General features: G+C 46.5%; 1 protein-coding gene across 8 annotated transcripts in view; it reads left to right on the top strand.

Moving 5' to 3' along the window:
- LOC144668683 (PH and SEC7 domain-containing protein 1-like) overlaps positions 1–11,861 on the top strand; it is a 159,271-nt gene that overhangs the window by 98,118 nt on the left and 49,292 nt on the right. For 7 of the 8 annotated variants that reach the window (XM_078530986.1, XM_078530988.1, XM_078530987.1 and 4 more), the window contains 2 exons: positions 3,050–3,162; positions 6,957–7,015. In XM_078530986.1, the coding sequence (XP_078387112.1) occupies positions 3,050–3,162; positions 6,957–7,015 (172 nt within the window). The remainder of the gene's footprint in view (positions 1–3,049; positions 3,163–6,956; positions 7,016–11,861) is intronic. The other variant, XM_078530993.1, reaches the window with a different exon arrangement.

Below are 11,861 nucleotides of genomic sequence, written 5' to 3'. Positions count from 1 at the left end.
CTCAGGGAGATGAAGAATTGTGGACACAAGAAATAAACATTTTAAAAATGAGGGAAACATGTCCCCGCACGTGACTCAGTCACATGAAGAGGGACATGTTTAAAATGATGTTTAAACATTTAAAAAAAAAAAATTACTTCTGGAAACCTCAGCTCCCCCGTGGATGAGGTTTTGTAAGAAATGTAAAGGCCGCCTGGCCTATTCACCCGCCCGCCAACCGTAAAGTTGGACAGGCAGCGAAAAATACAAGTGAATTACCTGCTTAAAGGCCTTAAGAGGCGTCTTAATTGTCGCCGGGCGTGGGGCTGACTCTTGCCCGCGCCTGCCGACCGAAAGATCACGCAAGTGCCCGATGATGTCGGGACACTCGCCCAACGTCATCGCGCATGATTTTACGCCTGATCGGGTGGTGTGTACGCCCGCCTGTGGGAGGTAAAACCCTGCTCCCAGTGTACAGTTTTGGTCTCCCTCCTTAAGAGGGGTTCATATTTGCATTGGAGGCAGTTCAGGTTCACCAGGTTAATTCCTGGGATGAAGGGGTTTGTTTTATGAGGAAAAGTTAAGCAGGTTGGGCCTATCCTCATTGGAGTTTAGAAGAATGAGAGATGATAATATTGGAACATATATGATTCTGAGGAGGGATCCTGACAGTGGATGCTGAGAGGATGTTTCCCCTCATGGGGGGTATGTAGAACTTAAGCCACAGTTTCAAAATAAAGGGTCTCCTGTTCAAGACGGAGATGAGGAGGAATTTCTTCTCTCAGAGGGTCGTTAATATTTGGAATTCTCTATCCCAGAGGTCAGTGGAGACTGGGGTCATTGAATATATTCAAGGCTGAGTTATATGGGTTTTTGACTGACATGGATGTCAAGGGTTATGGGGGGGTGGCAGGAAAGTGGAGTTAAGGCCACAATAAGACCAGCTGTGACCTTATTGACCGGCAGAGCAGTCTCGAGTGGCCAAATGGCCTTCTCCTGCTCCTATTTTTTTAATGATGTTATTTTCAAATTCCAAATAAAATTCATTCCAACGTTTAGAATGTCTGAATTCAATGTTCTGAAAATTCCTTTCTGCTGGTATTGAAGTCTTCATGAGAGCGGACTCTATGCCATGAAAAAACATCAACATTTGTGGGCGATTAGCCCGAGTTCTCGAATGAGTCATCCCTGCTCTTACAAACGCCATCTTGGCAAATGGTTTTTGAGAAGCTGAATGCATCATCCTTTTTGGAACGCCAGGATTAAGGCCATCGGATCACAGAGCTGATGATGTGCCACAGCAGAGGCTTTGCTGGTGCTCCTTCAGGTGCAGGGGTGACACATCCAGACCAACTGTTGTGGAGGCCAATTTACAAATTGCACATTGTCTGTGGTGGGGTCATTGTGAGAGCTGTGTGACTCAGCTTGGCTTGGTTTGGGGAACGCGCGTGCCTCTGTGTCAGAGCGGAATGGGTTCAAACCCCACTCCAGGATTTAAACACTCGTTCTAAGCTGAGACGTCAGTGCTGTACCAAAGGAGTGCTATGTGGTTGGAGGCGCTTGACCCTTGGATGGAAACCTACCATTTTAATGAAATGGTTTGCAGCATCGGGAACCTTTTTAAAGTATTGACGTGCTGCCCCCATGACTCCTCATTGGCCCCCTTTCCGTTCTCACACCAACACACTAAAGGAACCACCTTTAAATGTTAGCACATTCCCAGGGACCCCCTGGAAATATTGGTACTTTTCCAGATACACCCTGAATACTGATTCATTTGCCAGGATCCCTAATACTCTGGCAGCAGGTCCCTGTCTCACTGTCCTCTACCCTTGAGAAGAGGCAACTATGTTGTGGAAACAGTACCACAGGTAGTTTCTCTTTAAGGCTCCCCACAGTTGCCAGCTGTGGTTGGGTGTGTACCAGGAGGGGTCATCACATCACCCACCACTCCTCCATCTCCAGCCGCCACACTCAGTCCTTTGTCCCCTGCCTCAAACATTTTTATAATTATTAAACAAAGACTGGTAGAAAAAAAGCACAGCGTTTTTTAAACGCCCTTTACAATTTTCCTCCTGGGTTGTGCACTCGACAGTGTCTAAGAGATTAATCGTCAACTCCTGGAGGCTCCAGGCCAGTCCTGGGGGGTCGGCAACCCCAAGTCCCACCACCCTAACCTGGACCTCTATGGTCATCACTGGATCAAAATGCTGGAATTCCCCACCTCATACCAGCGAGGGAGTATTACCACCACAAGGACTGCAGTGCAGAGAGGAAAAAGCCTATCACCACCTTCTCAGGGAAACTCGGAGGGGGCATTAGAAACATAGGAACATAGAAACTAGGAGCAGGAGTAGGTCATTCGGCCCTTCAAGCCTGCTGTGCCATTCAAGATGATCATGGCTGATCCTCTATCTCAATGCCGTACTCCCACTCTCTCCCCATACCCCGGACGCCTTTAGAGTCCAGAAATCTATCTATTTCCTTCTTCAATATATTCAGTGACTTGGTCTCCACAGCCTCTGTGGTAGAGAATTCCATAGGTTCACCATCTTCTGAGTGAAGAAGTTTCTCCTCATCTCAGTCCTAAATGGTCTACCCCGTATCCTGAGGCTGTGACACCTTGTTCTAGACCCCCCCCCCCCAGCCAGAAGAAACATCACCCCTGCATCCAGTCTGCACTAGAAGCATCTGTGGCGCAGCAGCTGGGTCCCAAGAAAGAGAAGGGATTATTTTGAATAATTGCCCACCATGGCCAACAGACCAACACAATTCCCCCTCCAGTGTTATTTCTCCATTTGCAAACAAGCTGATGAGGGAACATTCTCCAGAGAGTCAACATGTAGAATGAGTCAAGGTGAGAGAAGGCTGTCAGTATAATTCCCCAGTTTGGAGAAGGTAGCGAGAGTGGGCGCAAAACCCTTTGCAGGATAAAAGATTTTGTTGCATCTTTGCTCTGCCGTCTAACGCACACGTGAGGCACTCAAACTGTTCCATGAATGGGCCTTAGGGAAGGGATGGAGCAATTTTAATATGTGACAAAGTGAAGGCCTCTGTTATGTCTTTGCAGAGCTTTCCTGAAGGAGTTTGCACTAATGGGAGAGACACAGGAGAGGGAGCGAGTGCTGATCCACTTTTCACACAGATTTCACCAGTGCAATCCTGATGCCATCTCTGCAGAGGGTAGGTGCAGTCCCCCCAAGAAACAGGGTAGTTCCTGTGCCAATTAAAGATGGCTGGCGGGATGTAGATGCTGCCGGCCCGATCGGGGGTGGCTGCTGCTGGGGCAGGTAGGCCATTGAGAGGGTGGAGAGGGAAATAAAAAAAACTTTAAAACTTGGAAAGGCAAAGTAGGCAGGCTCCTCTGGATGGCCACAAGGGGGCAGTGGGAGCCCGCGGCCACAAGGGGGCAGTGGGAGCCCGCGGCCACAAGGGGGCAGTGGGAGCCCGCGGCCACAAGGGGGCAGTGGGAGCCCGCGGCCACAAGGGGGCAGTGGGAGCCCGCGGCCACAAGGGGGCAGTGGGAGCCCGCGGCCACAAGGGGGCAGTGGGAGCCCGCGGCCACAAGGGGGCAGTGGGAGCCCGCGGCCACAAGGGGGCAGTGGGAGCCCGCGGCCACAAGGGGGCAGTGGGAGCCCGCGGCCACAAGGGGGCAGTGGGAGCCCGCGGCCACAAGGGGGCAGTGGGAGCCCGCGGCCACAAGGGGGCAGTGGGAGCCCGCGGCCACAAGGGGGCAGTGGGAGCCCGCGGCCACAAGGGGGCAGTGGGAGCCCGCGGCCACAAGGGGGCAGTGGGAGCCCGCGGCCACAAGGGGGCAGTGGGAGTCCACAGCCCCGGCTTTGAGGGGGGGAATGGAGCCTCTGAGAAACAGGAGGGGTATGAGGCCACTCCACCACCAGCGAAATGCCACTGGCAGGGTAAAATCGCCTTTCATAGGGCCATTAATTGTTTAGATTGGCTGCCTGCCTCTATTCAGTGGGAAGCCAGGCTGCACCCGCTCCCACCGCTGGGAAACTATCCCCGGCAGCGAGACTGCGTCAGGAAGCTCTCCTCACACAGCTCCCCACCTCCCCGCCTCTCTGCCTTCCACCCTGGCACCAGGAAAATCCTGCCTGTCATTTACTCATCAAGTTAAAGGATCCGCTTTTAGCAGCGTAAACGTGGGAAGCCGATTTATGATCAGTACTCTCCCTGCAACCGAAAACAAACAAGCCCTGGCAGGAAAATGGTTTGATGTTCTTTTTTACCTGTGTAAAAACATGCTCCATTCATGGGGTTACCAACCCTCAAGGATTGGCCTGGAGTCTCCAGGAGTTAAAGTTGGACACTGCTGTGGGAAATCCCAGGAACAAATCCATAGGGGGCTTCAGAACCAAATGTGTTTGTTTTTTTTCATTTTCTTCTGTTTATGAGTTATAAATATATTGGTGATGGGTGGGGTTGGGGGTTGCAAAGGAAGCTGATTAACTGGATGTGGGGCACTTGGAGTTGGGAGGCCTGGTGATGGAACCTCTGTCAGTGCAATCCTACCAGAGTCTGCTCTCCTGCTCACTTACAATCCTAGAAAATAAACTCCAGTAGCATCAGTGTGAACGTCTCCACTCCCCCCACTCACAAACCCTTAAGGCCGCTCGAAATGAGAGTCCCACATTAGTTACCAGTGGGTGGACCATTTCATACTTCATTGCAAAGGGCAGATGGGTGAACTGGAGGGCAGTTTGAGGGTTAAGGAAAAACGATAGCCTCTCCAGGTTTGTTCCATTCATTTATGTGTCCCCTCGGGTAAGCTTATTCTATTATGCGTTTTACGAGATTTACAGGATTTATGAGGATGCATGGCCAATAATTTTAACACTGAGGAAAGATTGAATAGGCTGGGGTTGTTTTCTTTGGAATGGGGAGGCAGACAGAAGATTAAATTGAGCGGTTTAAAATTATGAAGGGCGGGATAGAGTGGATAGGAAGGACCTATTTCCCTTTACGGAAGGGTGAATAGCTAGGAGATTTGGCTTTAAAGTAATTGGCCAAATGATTAGGGGGGAGTTGAGGGATCATTTTTTTTTTCAACCAGTGGGTGGTGGGGGTCTAGAACTCTCTGCGTGAAAGGGTGGTGGAGGCAAAAACCCTCACAGTATGAAAGAAAAGCACTTGGATGTGCACCGGATGTCCTGTCACCCACAGGGCTATGGGCCAAGAGTTGGAAAATGGGATTAGTCTGGATAGCTGGCATGGACATAATGGGCCGAATGGCCCCCTTCTGTGCTGTAAATTTTCAATCCTTCTAAATAAATCCATTCCCACAGTTTCCCTTTATTCTTACTAGAAATGGCCTAAATTCCTCAATAAAATGTCAGCCTTTTATTCACATCCGAGTGTATTTAGTGCCTTTATAAATAATCTTATTCCCTATGTAACAGGATCGTCGTTCCTGGATTCCTACAATTTCAAAGTTGTCCATCCCACTGTGAGCCTTTTGTTTAGATTTTCCACCACTTTCTGTCCCTAATTTTCAGGACTGAATTCTGTGCTCACTCTCTTGAAGAGTTAATGTTAAAACAGATTGTTCAACAGAATCTCAAACGTTCAAATCAGCTGGGCTCAGACTCAGACACGGAGGAGGTTTAACTCCCTCATACATTGGGGAATGAATTACGTAGAGGTTACAGCACAAGAACAGGTCATTCAGCCCCGACAACCTGCGTAAATGCTTATGCTCCACCCAAACAGTAGACCATATCCTGTAACCTTGCCCCATTCTGAAATTCCTTTATTCCCCCTCCTTCCTTCAACCTCATGTATCTAGCCTATTCTTAAATGTTGACATGAGGGTGTAGATAGATTTTTGTTAGGTAAGGGTATTAAAGGGTTACAGAACCAAGGCGGTTAGATAAAGTTCAGATACAGATCAGATGGGATCTAATTGAATGTCAAAAAATGGCTGGAGGAGTTGAACAACTTGCTCCTAACAGGGATATGTTCTTCATTTGCTGACTGGGCACAAAAACTGCCATAAAAGGAGCAGCAATCACCGTGGTGATGGACGAAATTGAAAATTGAATGGTTTGTAAAATGAATGGATGATTTGCAGTGCTGTGCTCAGGCAACACATTGACGAGCTATCACTCTGGTTCTGCTTCACTCACTAACTATGGTAGTGCATTTCCAGACCTTACCACACTCTGTAAAGAAAAATTCAAACAGGTTCTCCTGCTGTCTGTCCTAAATCTCTTGCGTTTAATCTGCTCTTCATTCCATACCCCATGAACACTGTAAATGATCTGTTTCTTACTATTGTGTGTCCTGCCTTTTCATAGTATTAAGCATCTCTATATGACCCCTTAGTCTTTGTTTTACCAAAAACAGATGCTTTGGGAATCATTCTGTGTAGGGGGATGCTAGAGGTGGGGAACATTGACCTATTTAACAGGGAGGTGGTATAGTGGTAACATCACTAGGTTTGTATTCTAGAGGCCCAGGCTAATGCTGTGGAGGCATGAGTTCAAATCCCACCAAATCACAGCAGGTGAAATTTAAATTCAATTAATAAAATCTGCAATTGAAAGCTAGTCTCAATAATGATAACCATAAAATATTGTCGATGGTTGTAAAAAGCCATCTGGTTCCCGAATGCCCTTTAGGGAAAGAAATCTGCCATCCTTCCCTTGTTTGGTTTCCAGAGCCACAATAACGTGGTTAACTCTTAACTGCCCCTGAAATGGCCTAGCAAGCCACTGCGTTCAAGGGTAATTAGGGGATGGACAACAAATGTTGGTCATGCCAGTGACACCCAGGTCCCATGAAAGAATAAATTTAAAAAACCGGGAGCTGCATACCTTTCTGACATGAGAAACGTGTGTGGTTGTGAGAGATTGATGGCAGTGAGAGATTTCTTGAACTTTGGGATTGGGGGCCAGTGTCTCTCTCTGGTACTATACATTCCAGTCATCCTGTGTCTGGCTCTTTTTTTCCTTCTGCAGATGGTATACACACACTTACTTGCGCACTGATGCTGCTTAACACGGATCTTCATGGGCATGTAAGTACCAACACAGAGTGGGAGAACGAGGCTTGGGATAGAAGACTGACAATATTGTACCACAAATGGGGCTTCAGCTTGTTGCAAACCTGCTTTATTTTACGCACTGCATTCTAGCTCGCTTTCGTCTCCTCTTCCTGTCCTTGCTACACCCTGGATGAAGATGTCCTGTTATAGCACTGACTTTCCCCTAGTTGCCTCTACTGAGATGCCTCATGAAGTAGGCAGTTCCTTTTATAAACGTGAATGCCAGAACAAAGGTTAGAAATGTAAACATTAAAAAAAAATTCCGACTTTAAAGTGGGGATCTGTGCAGTCGAAATCTGGATTCCTCTGCCTATAGATGCTGGAGGACAAATGGAGTTTTTAAGACGGTGGTTGGTCAATTTTTGTTAGGTGGGCTGGGGTGGCCTGATAGAGGTTTTTTAAGATAAAGAGAAGGTTTAATAGGGTAGAGGCAGAGAAACTGTTTCCACTTGTTTGGGGGAGTCTAAAACTAAAGGTCATCAATATAAGATATTCACTAATAAATCCAAGAGGAAATTGAGGAGAAACTTTACCCGGAGAGTGGTGAGAATGTGAGGCGAGTAATATAGACACATTTAAGGCAAAGCCAGAATGTGAGTGAGGGAGAAAGGAATGGAAGATATGCTGATAGATTTGGATGAAGTAGGGTGGAAGAGGGCCTTTGTAGAGCACAAACTGGGTGTATACCAGTTAGATCAAATTGCCTATTTCTGTGTTGTACACTCAATATAAGGGTATCAAGCGATATGGAACTGATGGAATTGGAGGTATAGATCAGCCATGATCGAATTGAATGGTGGAGGAGGCTCATTAGGCTGAATGGCCTCCTTCAGTTTCAATATGTGCTTTTTTCCAAATATGGCTTGGCCTCTAACTGCATTTCAGATGAAGATCACCCTTGGTCTTGACTCCCCATGAGGGGAGTTTGGCTAATTTATGCAAAGAAGCAGGTTTGTCAAACTTGTGGCACTGATTAAAGTCTCTGCTCCAAACTTTGAACCGCTGTTAAAGTTCTGGTAGTCACCGTTTGGGTACTGAGCACATGTTGCCCATGGGGAACATCCCAAACAGTAAAGGAAATATATCTTGCAGAGTTTAATGTAAGATGCTGCATTTGGCTTGTTAAAGTCACCAACCTGAATAATTTTATATTCTGCCAATCATTTAAATAAAGGTCTTGCTGGCCACAGAATAAGTGGTGATGAAGATTGGTATCTCCAACATGACCTCAGCTTCCTAACTCCACACATGCAGAGTCAATGTTGTTATGGGAGTAACCATCACCAACAGTACAGTAATTGGGCTTCAGCATTTTAATAACTCTGCAGGAGCTGAGTTCAACTTCATCTAACTGGACAGTGAACTCACTGGTGACTTTGCAACCAATAGCAACCAAATGTTCTCCAATTAAATTGATGGCCTTGGAACAAAGACTCATCATTGCTGAAGCAAGGTGTTGATTAGGCTGTTCAGTCAAAGCTGGATAGGAACAGGAGGAGGCCATTCAACTCCTTGAGCCTCTTCCGCCATTCAATTAGATCGTGACTGTTTTCTATCTTAACTCCATCTACCCACCCTGGGTTGCACAACATAAACCAATCGTTCTCAGTTAAGACATTTTCATTCAACCTCCAGCCTCAACAGTTTTTTCGGGCAAAGAGTTCCCGATTTCTGTATGAACATAGCTGGAGTAGGCCACTCAGCCCCTCGAGCCTGCTGCACCATTCAATAAGATCATGACTGATCTGATTGTAACCTTAACTCGATATTCCTGCCTACTCCAGATGACCTTTCAGCCCCTTGCTTATCAAGAATCTATCTACCTCTGCCTTAAAAATAGTCAGAGACTCTGCTTCCTCCGCCTTTTGAGGAAGAGAGTTCCAAAGACTCACGACTCTTTGTGTGAAGAAGCATTTCCTGATATCACCCCTGAAGAGCCTGGCTCTAATTTTATGGTTATTCCCCCTTGATCTAGACTTCCCCACCATCAGAGGAAATAGTTTCTTTCCACCTGACCTCTAAATCCCTTTAATCATCTAAACTACCTCAATTAGATAATCCCTTGAACTTCTATACTTGAGGGACTACAAGCCTAGTCTAAGGGTTCATTGGTCTGTTTGCATTTTGTCACTTCATTATGAACACATATCCTTTTAGAAGAAATGCTTTTAGGAGTTTAACATAAGAGGGGAGGTGAGTGACTGCCCTTGACATCAAGGTAGCATTTGATCGAGTGAGGCATCAAGGAACCCTAACAAAACAGGAGTCAATCGGAATCAGGGGGTAAGACTCTCCGCAGGTTGGAGTCATACCTGGCACAAGGGAGATGGTTGTGATTAGAATCATAGAGGTGTACAGCACAGAAAAAGGCCCTTCGGCCCATCGAGTCTGCGCTGGTTAAACAAGTACCTAACTATTCTAATCCCATTTCCCAGCACTAGGCTCAAAGCCTTGTTTGCCATGGCATCGCAAGTGCACATCCAAATACTTCTTAAATGTTATGAGGATTTCTGCCTCTACCACCCTTTCAGGCAGTGAGTTCCAGATTCCTACCATCCTCTGGGTGAAAAAATTCTTCCTCACATCCCCTCTAAACCTCCTTCCCCTTACCTTAAATCTATGTCCCCTGGTGATTGATCCCTCCGCCAAGGGGAAAAGTTCCTTCCTGTCTACCCTATCTATGCTCCTCATAATTTAATACACCTCAATCATGTCCTCCCTCAATCTCCTCTGCTCCAGGGAAAATAACCCCAGTCTATCCAATCTCCCCTCATAACTAAAACTCTCCAGCCCAGGCAACATCCTGGTAAATCTCCTCTGCACTCTCTCTAGTGCAATCACATCTTTCCTATAATGCAGATCCCAGAACTGCACTCAATACTCTAGCTGTGGCCTAACCAGCGTTTTATACAGTTCCAGCATAACCTCCCTGCTCTTATATTCTATGCCTCAGCTATTAAAGGCAAGTATCCCATATGCCGCCTTAACCACCTTATCTACCTGTCCCGCTACCTTAAGGGACCGGTGAACATGCACACCAAGGTCCCTCTGATCCCCAGTACTTCCCAGGGTCCTATCATTCATCGTGTATTCCCGTGCCTTGTTTGTCCTGCCCCAGTGCATCACCTCACACTTATCCGGATTAAATTCCATTTGCCACTGATCAGCCCATCGGACCAGCCTGTCTATATCCTCCTGTATTCTAAGGCTATCCTCCTCACTATTTACCACCCCACCAATTTTCGTGTCATCTGCGAATTTCTGATCAACCCTCCTATGTTCAAGTCTAAATCGTTTATATATACCACAAACAGCAAGGGACCCAATACTGGACCCTGTGGAACCCCACTAGACACAGGCATCCAGTCACAAAAACACCCCTCGACCATCACCCTCTGCTTCCTGCCACTCAGCCAATTCTGGATCCAATTTGCCAAATAACCTTGGATCCCATGGGCTCTTACCTTCGTTATCAGTCTCCCATGCAGGACCTTGTCAAAAGCCTTGCTGAAGTCCAAGTAGACTATGTCAAATGCATTGCCCTCATCTACACACCTGGTCAACTTTTCGAAAAATTCAATCAAATTGGTCAGACATGACCTCCCCTTAACAAAACCATGCTGACTGTCCTTGATTAATCCCTGCCTCTCCAAGTGTAGATTAATTCTATCCCTCAGAATTGCTTCCAATAGTTTCCCCAACACTGAGGTTAGACTGACTGGCCTATAGTACCCTGATCTATCCCTTCCTCCCTTCTTGAATAAAGGTACCACATTGGCTGTCCTCCAGTCCTCTGACACCATTCCTGTGGCCAAGAGAGGTATTGAAAATTATTGCCAACGCCCCTGCTATCTCCTCCCTTGCCTCACTCAACAGTCTGGGATACATTTCATCCGGGCCTGGAGATTTACCTACTTTTAAGCCTGCCAGACCACTTAGAGCCTTCTGCCTTTCTATGTTAATTTCTTCAATTATATCCCAGTCCTTCTGCCTGATTTCCATACCCACGTTGTCCCTCTCACTTGTGAACACCGACACCAAGTATTCATTTAGAACCCTACCTATGTCTTCTGGCTCCACACACAAATTACCACTATGGTTCTTAATGGGCCCTACTCTTCCCCTAGTTATCCTCTTACTCTTAATGTACTTGTAAAATAACTTTGGATTTTCCTTTATTTTACCTGTCAGTGTTTCTTCATGCCCCCTTTTTGCTCTCCTAATTTCCTTTTTAAGTTCCCCCAACACATTCTATACTCCTCTAGGGCTTCCACTATTTTGAACCCTCGGTATCTGCCATAAGCCTCCCTTTTTCTCTTTATCCAATCCTGTATATCCCTCAACATCCAGGGTTCCCTAGATTTGTTGGTCCTACCCTTTGTCTTTACTGGAATATGTTGGCCCTGTACGCTCCCTATTTCCTTCTTGAATGAGTCCCACTGCTCTGACGCAGATTTACCTAAAAGTAGCTGCTCCCAGTCCACTCTGGCCAAATCATATCTGATCTTATTAAAATTGGCCTTCCCCCAATTAGAACTCTGATTTCTGGCCCATCCTCGTTCTTTTCCATAACAACCTTGAATCTAACAGAGTTATGGTTACCACATGAAAAATGCTCCCCAACTTATACCTCTACCACTTGCCTGGCTTCATTCCCTAAAATTAAGTTCAGGACCGCCCCGTCTCTTGTAGGACCTTCTACGTATTGGCTTAGAAAGCTTTCCTGGATGCATTTTAAGAATTCTGCTCCCTCTAAACCTATCGCACTATGACTAACCCAGTTAATGTTGAGGAAGTTGAAATCCCCCATTATTACTAC

The sequence above is a fragment of the Cetorhinus maximus genome, chromosome 27 (assembly GCF_964194155.1).
Source record: "Cetorhinus maximus chromosome 27, sCetMax3.hap1.1, whole genome shotgun sequence".
Classification (NCBI taxonomy): Eukaryota; Metazoa; Chordata; class Chondrichthyes; order Lamniformes; family Cetorhinidae; genus Cetorhinus; species Cetorhinus maximus.
This window is presented reverse-complemented; position numbering and strand designations above follow the sequence as displayed.